Raw genomic sequence first — 17,278 nt, forward strand, 5'->3', positions numbered from 1 at the left:
TAATCACTCTTAACTCACTCTCGCTCTTCGTATAGGTGCAGTCCCGTGGGGAGAAAAGGAATGTGGAAGCAGCTAAAAGTGAAATATAAAAATATAATTCCATCTTGTGAGGCTTAAGTGTAACAGCTTATAGCTTTGCCTTACTGGAATAACATCTGACCTACAAAGTAAATATCGTTCAGTGGTTATTTTAATGTACATCATTCTTTATCCCTATATATATAATGTAGTTTAGGGTTTGTAAACGTCCATATCTATCCTGTGTCATTAATTAATTGGGGATGAGGAAAGTAATATTTGACTTCTAGCCAACAGAAAAAGGGTGGAGGACCGGCACCACCATCTGTGACAGATGCACAGGAGATGGCCCTGAGCCAAGACAAAAAGAAAAATGGCACCACTCAACTGAGAAGTCATCAGCAGACAAACAACCCAGTCTGGGCCTCAAAATCCTCCCTCGATATGAACGCAACTCAATGCAAACTAAAGCAGCCTCCTCATTTATAGGATCATGCGATTGTAATAGTAATTTCTCAGTCAGTCTCTACTAAAATGTGTGTGACTGAATGAGTAAATGAATGTAAAGGGGAGGAGACACACAAAAACTCAGGGTCTACTGAAGAAAACTAAGTTACCATGGTACCTTATTCCAAGTGTAAGTTACCTCTCTTTCTGAAATGGGCTGGAGCTACCCCTCTGCTTTGAGTTTGAGTTACCTTCCTTACTGAAATGGTTAACCCAGAGTTTTCTTCATTTCAGGCTTACCTTAAGCAAGGTTTTCACTCAGTCTGCTTTCTGAAATGGGCCCCTGGACTCCCAGCTGCCTTGTTTACCTTTCTGGATTATTTTCTTTGTTTGGACTATTGTTACATGGAGTGCCAGCCGCCTTTAGTTTGCTTCTATTCCTTTTTGAGTAAATTTATTCATGAAAGCCTTTTGTTCACCTAATCCTCATGTCTGCGTGTGCGTACTGGGTCCTCCATTTTGTAACTTTTAACAGGCATTGAGCAACTGTGTGGGAACAGTCTGTGTCACTTAGGGAAAACCTTCTGGTTGCAGTTAGAAACCATCTGACTCTGTGAGTTGGACCACACAAAACCACAGTCACTGATCCTGGGATACACATTGGACAGTCACAGAGGGACAGTCTCAGAGCTTTAAAGGGGTCTCATGCCTCAGTTCAGGGACATTCATATAATCTGTATTTTGGGAAAAGGAGGAGTTCAAACTGAGCACATTGTTGTAGAATCCTCCATCAGCAGGCAGGCATGTGGGAGGGATCAGCAGGCGGAATGAGGCGGAACCCTGAACAGTGCCCCAGTTTCCCCATCTGCAGCTCCCACACTCTCTGCCTTGTTGACCAGAATCAACCTTCTGAACAGTCTCACAGGATTTAAGGAGAAAGGAATTTGGGTTTGTTAACATGGCATTTTTGAAGACTGTGCTTTATTTGGGAGTCTGTCTATCTGCATGGATTATCACTACTGCAGGTAAGACAATATGACTAAACAGATAGATACATAGATAGATAGATAGATACATAGATAGATAGATAGATAGATAGATAGATAGATAGATAGATAGATAGACAGATGTTTGGATTAGTATTATGCGAGGTGTGATAATGTGAGTATTGTGTGATGTGTCTACAGCATTCCTATGTTGTTTCTATTACATTCTTTTAACATTACTTGAGCTTTACTTACAGTTTTTGCACAAGAAACAGAACAATAAAACGCAACACATGAATCGGAAAACGGTCATGGCACACAAATGCACTACAACATTCAAGAAGTGGCAGAACCATACAGTTTCTGGGATGGTCTGCTCGAGATCTCAACTCACTTTTGTCACAGAAGTTCATATTTTGTTCCTGTTTCTGGTGCCTTACAGAGGTTAGAGGAAAAGTTTTGGCTTTTGGCCAATTGTTTAGCTCTCATTTGTTTTACAGTTTGTATGTGGACCTCTGCAGTTTAGAGTTTGGTTCCAACCTTGCCTAACTTAATGTGGACATCACAATGTATGATGCCACAGCATTTCAAGGAGTGGTAGACCTGGGCCAGATGAGGCAGTCACCTCTACTATTATTCTATGCAGAAAGGTTTGCTTTAATTTGTCCAGGTTTTGAAATACTCGCCGGTGAGTTTTCCCCGCACCAATACAATGGAAGTGAATCAAACTACACACACTGCACTGTGGAGAGTTTTAAGAGAAACTGATTCTTCCTCAGAAAACAACCCCCTGCAAAATGTAGATACTGTGTTCTGTCTGTGGTGTTGGGCATTGTGTGGAGGTCAGACTTTAGTCTCCGGTGCTATGGCTAACACTAGCCACCTCTTGGCCCCGCCTTACATATAAGTAGGTTGGGTCATCGTGTCTGATTGTAATCTGTAAGGAAGATTGAGTTCTAATATGATGCAGCTGATCTCCGTTGTGTCAGACAGAGAATGGACAGACATGAGTACTACATAGTGGAAAAAAGGGTTTATCAAGCAAGGACCTTCAAGAGGTTTACTCATCAAGAACCTTGCACAGATACAAAACTCTGTTTTTTAAAAAATGCAGGAGTCATCTGTGAGCATTCCATGTAAGTATTTACACAATCATGACACAGCATTTTTTCAGATGCGTGGGAAGGGTGCTACTAATGTACCAAACAAAATGTTCCACGATATTCTGTAGGTGTCATTACCTCAATTAGAAACTAATGACCAAGAATGTTGTGTTTGCTGAACATAAAGTACAGCAAACTGTATAAACTATGTAAGATTGTTTCTATTAAGTTACATTCTCACTTTTGGCTCACATTCAGCTCACTGGCAAAGTCTGACTTTAATTATGGTCAGTTTATGAGAAAGAAAAGGATGGGGAGGTGTCTGTCAAAGTCAAATCAGTGAAATGCTGTGTTTTATTACAGATAACATCATTGCGCCCAAAGCAGAGAATGTACACTGGGTGTCTCTGGATTTTAAAACCATCCTTATCTGGACTACCAAACCATCCAACCACACATACACTGTCCAGTACTCTGAGTGAGTTCACGCACACACACACACACACACACACACACACATTTACGTTTTCATGCCCAGTGGGGATATTACATAGACTTACATTCATTTCCTACAGACTTACTCAAACCAAAACCATAACTTTCCTAACCCTAACCTTTACCCTAACCTAAACCTCAAACCCAACCTCACCTAAAACCAGTGCTTCTCAATTATTTTCTGTGGCGCCCCCCCCACCCCAGCAAGAAGAAAACAATTCGCGCCTGTATTTATTTGGCTTCATGCTGTCCGCTGCCAGCATTTTTAGACACAGTAAACACACCGGTCTGTCGTCTCCCACTGTAGTCACAGTGAAGCCAAGCGCTACATATGCTTCATCATATTTCCTCGTCTTAGCTTTCGAGTGAGTTACTTTTGTCTCATTATCTTCGTCTCTCTCTGCCTTTCTTTTCATCCCTGTTAAAAATTTCTTCATGTTGTCTCTTAAGGGTTCGTTTACTGCACTTCATATCGCCTGCTCGGTGCAAAAAAGCCGCTACACCATAGAGCTAATACTCCCTGCGCACACTCTGACAATGAGAGCGCCACTGCCAACTACTGTAGTGGATGTGCAATTACACTTTATTCTAGTACAGCAAAAAAAGCATGTTCCCCAGGGTCACACGCGCCCCCCCTGGCATCGCACTGCGCCCCCCTGGGGGGGGCTATTTGAGAAGCACTGCCTTAAACCAAGTCTTCACAGTAAAAGTTAATCATTTCCCCATGGAGACTTGCATTTTGTCCCCATAAGGTAGGTGAGTTCCCACATGTAGCTGTGCAAACAGGTTTTGGTCCCCATGAGATCATAAAAACATGTACACACACACACACACACACACAGTCTTGTTGCTATCACTTTTGGGGACATTACATAGACTTACATTCATTTCCTGGAGGCTTAACCACCAACCAACCATAACAATAAACATTACTTGCCTAATCCTAAGCCTTACCTTAACCTCACCCTAATATTTAATTTATTTTTGTGTGCTGCCACAGGCACAGTAGGGAAGCATGAGAAATCTAAATAAGTGGTAAATGGTCATGTAATCTGTGCTCGTTTGTTTGTTTGGTCATGGGACTATCAGGGATGATAGAGACTGGAATGAGACTCCGGACTGCATCAGAGTGTCAGAGTCAGAATGTGATCTGACCAACCACCTCGAGCCCCTCGACAGGTATGTTAACAGCCGATGGTTGGTGGGTGATTTTTTTTCTATACATAGGAGTATCAAAGGAAATAATAGTATCAAGCAAATAATAATAAATTGGGTTATCATTTTAACTTACATCATTCATAGATCTACAATTTAGCATTACAACCTCTTGCTAAATAAGATTAAATTCAGGAATCTAGTATAATAAAATGCAAAACAGTTAAAGTCAAGTCAAGTCAAGTCAACTTTATTTGTATAGCCCATTTTTACAAGCAGTTTGTCTCAAAGGGCTTAACATAACATCAGCAACATCCTCTGCCCTTTGACCCTCACATCGACTAAGGAAAAACTCCCAGAAAAACCTTTAACAGGAAAAAATGGAAGAAACCTCAGGGTGAGCAACAGAGGAGGGATCCCTCACCCAGGACGGGCAGACGTGCAATGGATGTTGTACAGGCAGGAAAGCAATTTGCAACATGAGAAATGATATTACTAAAAAGATAAGCAAAACAAAATCTCAGCTGTTTAGTTTCACTTTTTGCTACCACCTCAATATGATTTTAACATTTCACAAGTTATAGGAAATTTATAGTATTGAAAATTATAATGAACTGCTGTAACATTCATGTATTCTTTTTTTATGTGATGTTGAGAATCACTATCCTATCAGTTCGATTTCGGCCCGTAGGGAGAACCACCCCGCCCATAGTCGGTACATAGAGGAATGACAGGCAGATGTCAACAATACACATTGGGTTGGTCATAGAGCCGGCTACAGTTCAACTTGAAGATCTGGATGGAGAGATACCTGCAGAAAGATACAGAGAGAGAGAGAGAGAAAGGGAGGGAGAGACACACGACTACGAGGAGAACTGGACACACAGTTAGTGACATAAAATAATGAACTGCATGTTAATCTGACGAGGGGAGAGGATAGAAGAGGAGAAGGAGGAGGGGAAACTGCTTGGTGGATCATGTTTGTGTCCACCGGCAGCATAGGCCTATAGCAGCTTAGCTATGATAGAGATTTAAAGATTAACAGTTAGTCAGACCTATTCTACCTGTGGCTATTTATCATGAGGTGGGTGAAACTATGCCTACCAGCCCTACACACTTTATTTGGTGCTAACTATATGCTTTACTAAACAGAAAGGTTTTAAGTTTAGTCTTAAAAGTGGAGGTGGTGTCTGCCTGTCGAACCCAGATTGGCAACTGGTTCCACAGCAGGGGTGCCTGATAGCTAAAGGCTCGTCCTCCCGTTCTACTTTTATAAATTCTGGGAACTGTAAGTAAACCTGCACTCTGTGATCTGAGTGTTCTATTGGGAATATATGGGACTATTAGATCCTGCAGGTATGATGGGGCGAGTCCATTTAGGGCCTTATATGTAAGTAGGAGAATTTTAAAGTCTATTCTGAATTTTACCGGAAGCCAGTGAAGAGAAGCTAAGATGGGGGAGATATGATCCCTTTTACTGATTCCTGTTAAAACTCTAGCTGCTGCATTTTGGATCAGCTGCAGGTTATTAATAGAATAATTTGGACATCCTGACAATAGTGAGTTGCAGTAGTCCAGCCTAGAAGTAACAAAAGCATGAACAAGTTTTTCAGCATCACTCTGAGAGAGGACGCTCCTAATCTTAGCGATATTACGGAGGTGAAAGAAGGCGGTCTTAGAGGTCTGTTTAATGTGATGAATAAATGACACGTCTTGATCAAAGATAACGCCGAGGTTCCTTGCAGTCGTACTGGAGGCCAAAGTAATGCCATCCAGAGAGAGAATATTATCAGCTATTCTATTTCTAAGGTGTTTGGGGCCTAGAACAATGATCTCAGTTTTGTCTGAGTTTAATAATAAAAAATTGGAGGTCATCCAGTCCTTTATGTCCTTAAGACATGCCTGGAGTCTGGCTAACGGCTCTGTTTCTTCAGGCTTTAAGGATAAGTACAGCTGAGTGTCATCAGCATAACAATGAAAGTTTATGCCATGTTTCTGAATAATATTTCCTAGAGGGAGCATGTATAAGGTGAACAGGATCGGCCCAAGCACTGAACCTTGTGGAACACCGAGGCTAACCCTTACATATGAAGAGGAAGCATTATTAACTTGAGCAAAGTGAAATCTATCTGTTAAATATGATTTGAACCAGCATAGCGCAGTCCCTGTGATCCTAGTCTCATGTTCTAATCTGTGTAATAAAATGCTGTGATCTACAGTGTCGAAAGCAGCACTGAGATCTAGCAAAACAAGTATGGAGACAAGCCCCCGGTCTGATGCCATGAGGAGGTCATTTGTGACTTTAACCAGTGCTGTTTCTGTGCTGTGATGGGCTCTAAAACCGGACTGAAACATCTCAAAGAGACTGTACCTGTGTAGGTGATCAATCAACTGATTTGCAACCACTCTTTCGAGTATTTTAGATAAGAACGGGAGGTTGGATATCGGCCTATAGTTTGCTAAGATGTCTGGGTCAAGTGAAGGTTTTTTAAGTAAGGGTCTAATAACAGCGGTTTTAAACGCCTGTGGTACATAACCTGTTGTTAAGGATAAGTTTATCTGATCTAAGAGGGAAACGCTAATCAAGGGAAAGACGTCCTTGAGGAGCTTAGTTGGGATGGGGTCTAAGAGACATGTAGTTGGGTTAGATTTGTTAATGCTGGAGGTCAGCTCGGGGAGGTCTATGGGCAGGAACCTGTCCAGAGATGGAGTAGGATTAAAAGAGATTACTAGAGATGGCACTATATTGGCTATTCTGGGAAGATCTTTATTGATTATTTCTCTAATGTTATTGATTTTATTGGTGAAGAAACTCATGAAGTCTTCACTGCTAAGAGCTGCAGGAATACAAGGTTCAACAGAGCTGTGACTCTTGGTCAGCCTGGCTACAGTGTTAAAGAGAAAACGTGGGTTGTTCTTGTTTTTCTCTATTAATGTTGAATAATAGGCAGTTCTGGCTTCACGAAGGGCCTTTTTGTATGTCAATAGACTGTCTTTCCAGGCCCTCTGGGATTCAGCTGATTTGGAGGAGTACCACTTCCTCTCCATCCGTCTTGATGTTTGTTTAAGTGTTCTTAAATTTGAATTATACCAAGGAGCTAGCCTCCTATGATTTCTAACCTTCTTTCTCAGTGGGGCAACCATATCTAAAACTGTGTGCAACGTGGCTGCAGTGTTGTTGACAAAGGAATCAATTACTGCAGGAGTAAGGTTTAAATCAGTACGGTCTGTTGTACTGGTACATGGAGCTGAGGGGAGCTGTGATGGGATTTCATCCCTAAATCTGTCTACACTATCTTCAGAGAGGCATCTGCTGTAATAGACCTTTTTGTTGTGTGCTGTAAAGTCTTCTAAAGTTAGTTCAAAAACTACAAGCGAATGGTCTGAAAGGAGGGGGTTTTGAGGGGCAACTGACAGGTTCTTAGTTTCTAGGCCATAGGTGAGAACCAGATCGAGTGTGTGATTGTGACAGTGTGTTGGTTCATTCACTATCTGAAGGAAACCTATTGAGTCTAAGAGTGAACTAAAGGCTGTTTTAAGACTGTCAGAGTCAACATCCATATGAATGTTGAAGTCACCTACTATAATGACTTTATCTGTGCTGAGCACTAAACTAGATAAGAAGTCAGAAAACTCAGACAGGAACTCTGAGTAAGCAGCAGCAGGTGGGCGATACACAACAACTAATAAAACTGGCTTTTCTGACTTCCAGTTTTGGTGAGACAGACTGAGAGTGAGACTCTCAAATGAGCTATAGATGGATTTAGGTTTGGGATTAATCTGAAGACTGGAGTGGTAGATTGCTGCCACTCCTCCTCCTCGGCCTGTGCCTCGAGGAACATGATAGTTAATATAACCGGATGGAGTTGATTCATTTAAACTAACATATTCTTCATCCCGTAACCAAGTCTCAGTGAGGCAGAATATATCAGACTGATGATCAATAATTAGATCACTGACTAGGAGGGATTTAGAGTGGAGGGATCGTATATTTAATAATCCACATCTGACTGTCCTATTTTTTGGCTCTAAATATTTGCTAGTTTGTATTTTTATGAGGTTATTATGATTAACACTTCTTAAATTTTGTGCTGGTTGGACTATGGGAGGACGAGGCACTGACACTATTTCTATGGGATTATTAATCTTAGTATTACTGTGTGAATTTATATTTTTATTTATTCTAATTTTAACGGAGGGCGGCAGTCCTACAGAAGCAGCAGAGAAGTGTGTAAGACAGCGACTCTGCTTCCTGGCCTCGACCCTGGGTTGTCAGGGTGTTGGTTGTCTAATAAACTTGGCCATATTGGTAGAAATAAGAGCCGCACCACCCCAAGTGGGATGAACGCCGTCTCTGCTAATGAGGCCAGGTTTTCCCCAGAAAGTCTCCCAGTTATCTATAAAGGCCACGTTGTTTTCTGGACACCACCGTGACAGCCAGCGACGGAGCGATGACATGCGGCTAAACATATCATCACTGGTCAGATTCGGGAGGGGACCAGAGAATGCTACGGAGTCCGACATGGTTTTTGCCAAATTACACACCGACTCAATATTGACTTTGGTGACCTCCGACTGGCGTAGTCGAGTGTCATTAGCGCCGACGTGAATTATAATCTTACCATATTTACTCTTATCTCTCGCCAGCAGCTTTAAATTGCCCTCTATGTCGCCCGCTCTGGCCCCCGGGATGCATTTGACTATGGTCGCTGGTGTCGGCTTCACATATCGCAAAACAGAATCGCCAATAACCAGGGTCGGTTTCTCAGCGGGTGTGTCGCTGAGTGGGGAAAAGCGGTTAGATACATGAAGCGGTTGGTGGTGAACCACGGGCCTTTGTTTTGGACTACGCTTCTTTCGAACCGCCACCCAACCTCCCTGACTTCCCGGCTGCTCGGGGGCTGCCGGGGGGCGGCTGACATCAGCTAAAGTAGCTAAAATAGGCCGGTCCGCACAGGCTAACTGCTGCTGGCTAGCTGTCGGGACTAATGGACTGTGATCTACAGTACGAAGCCGGGCCTCTAACTCACTTAGCCTCGCCTCCAAAGCTGTGAATAAACTACACTTTCTACACATCTCACTCTCACTAAAGGAGGCAGAGGAATAGCTAAACATTTCACACACCTTACAGAAGACGGGAGAGGGAGAGGCAGAGGGAGAGTGAGTGGAAGAAGCCATGTTAGCACTAAGCTAAGCTCAACGACAAACAGGACGGGGATCGGAAAAGGAAAGAATCTAGATGATCGTGCGGTTAATAAACTTTTCCTAAAGTGCTTGTGTACTTATATGTAAGAACCAACCACACTAAAAGCTAACACAAAATATGTCGACTCAAGTACACCAATACCACCGAACACCAAACGCTAGCAAGTGAATGAGTAGTGCGAGAACAGGAAGTGACGCAATACGCAATACGTTACCCAACGCAGGAGCCTTCTCATGGTTAAACTTCAATACATGCTATATCAACCAAACAAATTATTTCAAAAATAAAATAAAGGGAAAAAATGATAAAACTGTCCTCAGTCCTCTTTGTTTGTCCTCTCTGAAAGGCAATGCAGTGAGGGTGTTGGCCGGAAGGGCAATGCTGTGTAATTTCAGCAGGCTAGTCAAGACTGACGCAGTGATGAGGCAGGTGGGAACAGACTTGTGATTAACTTGTACATCACATTCATTTGCAACAGAAATCATAATAAAAGATTTTCCTACATCAACCTGTCTTGTATCAGCATTATACACCACCACCTGCCGAACACTAAATAGGTCCCCCTTTTTCCGTTTCATTAAGGCATGGACTCCATTAGACTGCTGAATGCTGTGGTATCTGACACCAAGCCATCAGTAACAGATTCTTTAAGTCACACATTATTTAAGTCACACCCCAAAGATGCTTGATTGGATTGAGACCTGGAGAATTTGGAGGCCAAGTCAACACCTTGAACCACCAAGACGTCACAGGGAATGTCATTTCCATGAAGGGGTGTCCTTGTTCAGCAGCAATGTTAAGGTAGAAGGTATGTGTCAAAGTAACATCCACATGAATGGCAGGACCCAAGGTTTCCCAGCAGAACATTGGCCAGAACATCACAGTAACTCTGCTGGGTTGCCTTGATCTCATGGTGCATGCCATGTCCTCCCAAGGTAGACAATGGACACACACCCAGCCACCCATACGATGGAAAAGAACATGTGATTCATCAGACCAGGCCACCTTCTTCCATTGGTCTGTGGTCCAGTTCTGATGCTCATGCGCCCATTGTAGGCACTTCTGGACACAGGTCAGCATGGGCACCCTGACCAGTCTGTGGCTACACAGCTCCATAGCTCTGCAACAAACTGCACTGTAAATTCTGACAACTTTCTGTCAAAACAAGCATTAACTTTTTCAACAATTAGAGCTGCAGAAGCTCTGTTGCATCGGACAACATGGGCCAGCCTTCACTCCCCTCCTGCATCAGTCAATCTTGGCCGCCCATGACCCTGTCAAGGTTCACCAGTTTACCTTCCACTTTTGGTAGGTCCTGACCACTGCAGAACAGGAACATCTCACAAGAGCTGCAGTCATTTAACATTTTTATTAGCAGTTTTATTTGCTGCAATCTCTTCATTTTCTCGGTCAGGAAAAATTGCAATGTCTGTAAGAAAGAATAATGCAGATAGCTATATCATAAATGCATAACTTTAGTTAATGTTTCAGTAAAGGAGGACTAAGGAGCTGCCACAGTGAGCTGCAGGGGAGTGGCTGTGCATTTGTAGGCGCCTTTCTAGACACTTAAGGTCAAGGTTGATGTAATCAAATAAAAATAAATAAAGGAATTCTGATTCTGATTCTGAATTGACCCGTGTCAGACGTGTTGTCGCTCGAAGCCTTATGCTTGCCCATTTTTTCTGCTTCCGATACATCAACTTCAAGCACAAAATGTTCACTTGCTGCCTAATATATCCCACCTACGGCTGGATGTCATTATAATCAATGCTACTCTCTTCACCTGTCATGGTAACAATGTTATGGCTGATAGGTGCATTTCTTACCTTACTTATCTTTGGTTTTGACTTATCACATCATACAATAATAGAAATCTTGATGAGGCTACTCAACTGCAAGTTTAAGACTTTTTAAAATATGATATATAGGACAAACATATAGCAGCATCATCACATCTAGTTCGGCTGTGGACCACTGACATACTGTGTAAATTATTGTATAAAGATTAATTTAATTTCAGTTCAATTCAATTCAGTTCAGTTCAATTCAGATTAATTCAACTGAGAGAAATGTTCTGTACATATGAAAACCCTAACACAATACAACAAGTAATATAAAGACACTATAGACAGCAAGTAAATGAGTGCAGCCATTCTGAGTGGTGGTGTCAGTTGGAGCCAGAGTCTGATGTAGTGATCAGGTTGTGGAACTGCGGGATTAAGTTCCTGTCCATACACCTGCCTAACCCAAACACAAGCAGCATTCAGCTGTTAATCACGATGTTTCACCCTGTTCTTATAGCATTAAATAATTAAGCTAAACTCATTAAAACCAAACTTATCAGAAAACAGAACGCCTTAATGTATTCATGCATTAAAAACAAAACAACATAAAAAACACAAACCAAATAAAGATAGATAGATATGGTTTTGGGGCACTGTCTGAAACAACCGAACTCATAAAGCCAAACTGGCATACAACTAGGGCATAATCTAAACCTATTAACCTTGTACAAAAAAACAAAAAACAAAATGCAGCCAACAACTTAACCAGGTCTCGCATCTCCTTATTTTTCCAACAATAACGTGTCCTTGTTTATGTGCTATTAGTACATATAATTCTAGTGTGACTGAAGAAATGAATTCACCCATAAACTTATTTGTACCTCTTTGTACTTGTTGCTTTTTTGCTTAACCAATCTTGAACTTAGTGTTTGGTCAAACAAAGTATTATTGCATTTTGTTCAGTATACATTTGGGATGTTTCCTTAAAAGTTAAGGTTTCAGTACTGGTTAACAGGAGCTACTTTATCAGAAATACAACACATAAATAGAAGTCAGTCAATAATAATTATAAACTCAAGTACTTAGACTAGTCTATTCCCTCTGACCACTGCATTGTCTATTTTAAATTGTATGTTATTGTCTCTTATAGTTGTTAATGTTGTGTCTGTTTTTATGATTGATGATGTAAGGTGACCTTGAGTGTCTAGAAAGGCACTTATAAATGAAATGCATTATTATTATTAATATTATTATTACTTTCCCAGTGCACAGCCACTCCCCTGCAGCTCACTGTGGCAGCTCCTTAGTCCTCCTTTACTGAAACATTAACTAAAGTTATGCATTTATGATATAGCTGTCTGCATTAAACTCTGCATTAAAAAATACATAATAATGTTTCCTGTGACTGCTTCACATTAAAAGCCAGCTGACATGTTTTAATGTGAAGCTGCAGTAATGTGAAATGTTGTGTTACCTTTGACAATAACATATTCAGGCTTTAAGGATTCCATGCTTTATTGTTTCTGCTAAACCCCTCTTGGGGGCAAATTAAATCTGGTACAGAAATAAGGGACTCAGTATAAAAGAGCGCTACTATAGACAGGTAATTGGTAAGAGAATGTAAATACATTGAATGATGGTCAGTGAAAAATTTGTTGAAATTAATTTAATCAATTAATTAAAAAAAGAAAGTGCATCTCTCATCAAAATGTTGCTTGCAAGTTTTTAAAATGTGAAAAATAACTAGATAAATACATGTAAAATGTCTCACAGGTTTCACTGTGTTGTGTTCCTACTAATATTCTCAGTTTTCTTAGCCGTTCATTTAATTTGACCTTTCATGTTCTTCTAATCATATTCTTGCCCTTCTCACAACTTTAGAAATCCCTTGTCCTCTTTTTATGGCATCCAGTCTAACTCCTCTGTATGCATTTCTGTTTGACAGGACCTACGTTGCTGATATCCAGACTGAGCCTTCGGCAATGGACTATGAAAATGAATACCTCATGGAAGAACTCCCTCATACCTATTCTCCACCCTTCAATCCCTATAGAGAGAGTGGGTACATATATACATATCACATATATAAAAAACAAGGATTACATAATTAAACTTGATTATGTTTTGGAATGCAGGACCTTCACTTGTAATAGAGGAACCTACACTGTTGAGCATTATAACATTATTTCATTCTTTTGGTAATTTTTTAGATATTAAAAAGCTTTGTTTTTAGAACACTTAGGGGGAGAACGTATATTTGTATAAAACCTAAAAGTGTCTCCAAAAGAAGCTGTGTTAAGTCTGATAAATGATCTCAGACGTCACTCAGATGTCACTCTATTTAGTGTCAGTTGGATTTGAAGACTTCAAGCTCAAAATCTAAAAACAATGGGTGTGGTGAGGCCTCTGGCGCCCTCTGGTGGCGGTGGTGATGTTGCTTATTAAATGACTGAATTTAGTTTTTCGCTAGGTATGCTATCTTGGTATGCAATTTTGGTTACTCATTTCCTTAATTTCACGATTTTAAGAGTAACCAATGATTCTGACCATGTGTGTGCTGATGTATCATCATTCCTCGACATCTAAGCCCATTCTGTGCCGAGAGAGGACGGTCAGAATCCACCAATGAGGTGTTCACACGCTACTTTTATAATCTTTGCTGTTTTGTGTTCATTTAAAGCTAACGCTGTGACCAATTGTGAAGACACTGATGATTTAAAAAAGGTGACTCACGTCCTTCAGTCTCATAGCAAGAGGGTTCCAGGTTCGAATCCCGGTCTGGGCCCTTCTATGTGGAGTTTGCATGTTCTCCCTGTGCCTGCGTGGGTTTTCTCCGGGTACTCCGGCTTCCTCCCACAATACCAAAAACATGCACATTAGGTTAATTGGCTACTCTAAATTGGCCCTAGGTGTGAGTGTGAGAGTGTGTGGTTGTTTGTCTTTGTGTGTTGGCCCTGCGATTGACTGGCGACCAGTCCAGGGTGAACCCCGCCTCTCGCCCGTAGTCAGCTGGGATAGGCTCCAGCTCCCCCGCGACCCTGACGGATAAGCGGTATAGAAAACGGATGGATGAATCTAAATGAATAAGGCTGACAGGTCATCATCAGATCATTTGTCCTCTCCTCAGGCAACATCAGTGCTGTGAAATTCACTGTGACGGCTGCAGGTGAGGGCAGAGTAACTGTAAATATCACGGATCCCCTGACCAGTATCCATCAGCGAGGGAAGCAGCTCAGCATCAGGGACGTTCTCAAAAATGACCTCAAGTATAAGATCAGCTATTACAAATCCGAAAGTACAGGCAAGGTACAGTATTCTTTGATATTATAACATACTGTGTTTTGACTTTTGAAAAAAATATTATGCTTGACTGCAGAGACATTTCGATTTTAATTTTAGATTTGATATTGTGGCAGTGAAATGAAGAATTTCAACTGAATGTCAAAATGTTAACCGCAAATCGTCCTCCACTTACCTGACAGAGAGACGTCATATCTGACTCCAGTGTGGCGGAGGTATCCAAGCTGGATGCAGGGCAGAGTTATTGCTTCATGGTGGCAGCTTTCATCCCCGCCAGGCCAAAAACCAGCCAGCAGGGAGCCTGGAGTGCACAGTTGTGTACAGAGGGCGAAGAGCAAAACATCCTGCAAGGTGCTCACACGCTTTATACGCTGCACAGTGTATGGCATAAAATGATTTGGAAACAACAGCACTACATTGGTGCCAGTTACATCCTACACTGATGATAAAAGCTAAGCTAAGACTGCAAAGACTTAAATCTGTGTTGGGTTTATACTGTCATCCATAGTGTTTCTGCAGGGACACCAGCATTTGTTCTGCAATGTAAAGATGCATATTCTGGGGCATGATTAGACATTTAGAAACAATGAGATCTTATTTGTCGCTTTTACGGGTTAAGATGTTGCCCTAATGTGAAATCTGACATTTGCTTTTCTACATTTTAGGAGCTGGATAGTCTTGCTATTTAAAGACACTGACAAGATTAACAAAGTCATGGCATGCATTTAGCTTTTTGTCTTACTGAACCAGTGAATTATTTTTCACCGTGACATGAATTCACGGCATCATTAAAATCAAAATGTAACCCAGGAAACAAAGCGAGGGACAGCGGACTGCAGCTACATGTAGAGTGAGTGGAAGGAGTCGGAAGGGACGGACAGACGGACAGTGCTACACACAGCACATCAGAACAGAGCTACAAGTGGTCAAAAACTACACTCCGTACCTTTAAGGTGAGAAGCCATGAACCTGATTGGTTAGTCTGACTGCGAGTCTCGCTGTGCTTTCAGAGCTGAGTCTTGGAGCGTGGGTTGGTGTAGTCTTCATCTTGCTAACAGTCCTCATCGCCATCATCACGGTGACGGTCCTCTGCTGCAGATGCTGCCGACAAAGAAACAAAAACCTCCACGCATCTCAGTCATCAGTACCTATTTAGTGTGTGTGTGTGTGTGTGTGTGGGTGCGTTCGTGTGTGTGTGTGTAGGAGTCAAACACAGGGAGCTGGCCTCCCCTCAGTTCTTTATCTCTTCTCTGTTTCTAGGATAACATTACCTTACTAAGCTCTGTGTTTCCAGTTAGAGTCATTATTATTATTTTTTATTTCATATCTTAATTTCCATTAACAGTAAACACGTGCAGCTTCTGACATCTCAATACTGATGGACCTAATGACCTGTTGCTCATCAGTATATCAAGGATTGTGCACAGCTTCAGTTAAGGGTGTTCAGTGATGATCAAATGAGCAGTTGTCAAGTGAAAAGAATACTTTCAAAAGCTAATCAGGAAGATTTGAAATGTAATTTTTAATTTAAGTTACTTTATTGATCCCAAGCTGGGAAATTACTTCTCTGCATTTAACCCATCACTGATTGAAACACACACACATGCAACATGCAGTGAAACACACAGGAGCAGTGGACTGCATCAAACGCCCAGGGAGCAAATTGGGGGTTAAGTGTCTTGCTCAAGGGCACATCAGCCAGCTAATGGGGGGTGGGGACATTATCACTCCACCACACTCAAATTTTTCCTGCCCATCCAGTGGGGGAATCGAACCGGCGACCTTCCGATCACAAGCCGCTTCTCCAACCTCTAGGCCACAAATGTGATTTGTACTCCTGATGTGTAGACTAAACGTATTCCATTCTGTCAAAGATCAGTTCCTAAACCTTACATTGTCTTCTTCTTTTCAGACAGCACGTCAGTCCAGGCTTTCTGTTGATCATTCTCCACATACGTTTAATTATCCGTTGTTCGTTCAACTCAGTGTTCTGTCTTGACCGAGTGTAAATAACCACTACAAGTACAGTAAATGAAGCTCTTCAGTGGCATCAAGTGGCTGCTTGATGAAACTACAATTTCTTCAGTAAACTTCTCTTATACACAACAATGTTCAAATACTTGTATTCTTATCTAACTCATTCATATTCATTGTTTTATTATTTTTGGGTTTACAAGCTTTGCCTTTGTTGATCAAAAGTTGGGGAAATCAATAAAACATTAAATGTAAAAATGTTTTCCACATATTGTTATTTCTCATAATGTTAATTGCTGAATCATTATTTATTTAACATATACTATTTTTACAGATATTAACAATGTTCTGGAGTTTGGAAGTTTTGAGAGTTCACCATATGATTTTAATTCAATGACTAGTTCAGTTGGAACCTTGAGTGAACTAAAAGGACAAATGCAAAGTTTTTGCTCGTAGTGTCTCTCACACCCCACCTCCTCTCCCCCCCTCTCTCTCTCAACCCAACCGGTCAAGGCAGATGGCCGCCCATCTTGAGCTGGGGTCTGCTCCGAGGTTTCTGCCTTCTAAAAGGCAGTTTTTCCTCTCCACTGTTGCCAAGTGCTTGCTCAAAGGGGAATGTTGGGCTGTCTGTATTACAGTTTAATTAAAGAGTTTGGTCTAGACCTGCTCTAATTGGAAAGTGTCATGAGATGAATTGGAGCTATATAAATAAACTGAATTGAATAGTGTCAAACCCATAGAGGATTCCTGGCACCTCTGCAGTATGCCTCAGCTCCAATGAGCTTTTTAGCCTCTTTTAGCTCACTGCTG

General features: G+C 41.4%; 1 protein-coding gene across 1 annotated transcript; it reads left to right on the top strand.

Moving 5' to 3' along the window:
* The first annotated feature begins 999 nt into the window (after nucleotides 1-999).
* LOC124069857 (tissue factor-like) lies at nucleotides 1,000-16,127 on the top strand. The gene is made up of 7 exons (XM_046409346.1): nucleotides 1,000-1,490; nucleotides 2,918-3,032; nucleotides 4,139-4,228; nucleotides 13,140-13,252; nucleotides 14,322-14,500; nucleotides 14,677-14,845; nucleotides 15,505-16,127. The coding sequence occupies exons 1-7, from the start codon at nucleotides 1,424-1,426 to the stop codon at nucleotides 15,648-15,650; spliced, it is 879 nt and encodes a 292-aa protein (XP_046265302.1). The 5' UTR covers nucleotides 1,000-1,423; the 3' UTR covers nucleotides 15,651-16,127.
* The last annotated feature ends 1,151 nt before the right edge of the window (nucleotides 16,128-17,278 follow it).

This window comes from Scatophagus argus, chromosome 13, assembly GCF_020382885.2.
Source record: "Scatophagus argus isolate fScaArg1 chromosome 13, fScaArg1.pri, whole genome shotgun sequence".
Taxonomy (NCBI): Eukaryota; Metazoa; Chordata; class Actinopteri; family Scatophagidae; genus Scatophagus; species Scatophagus argus.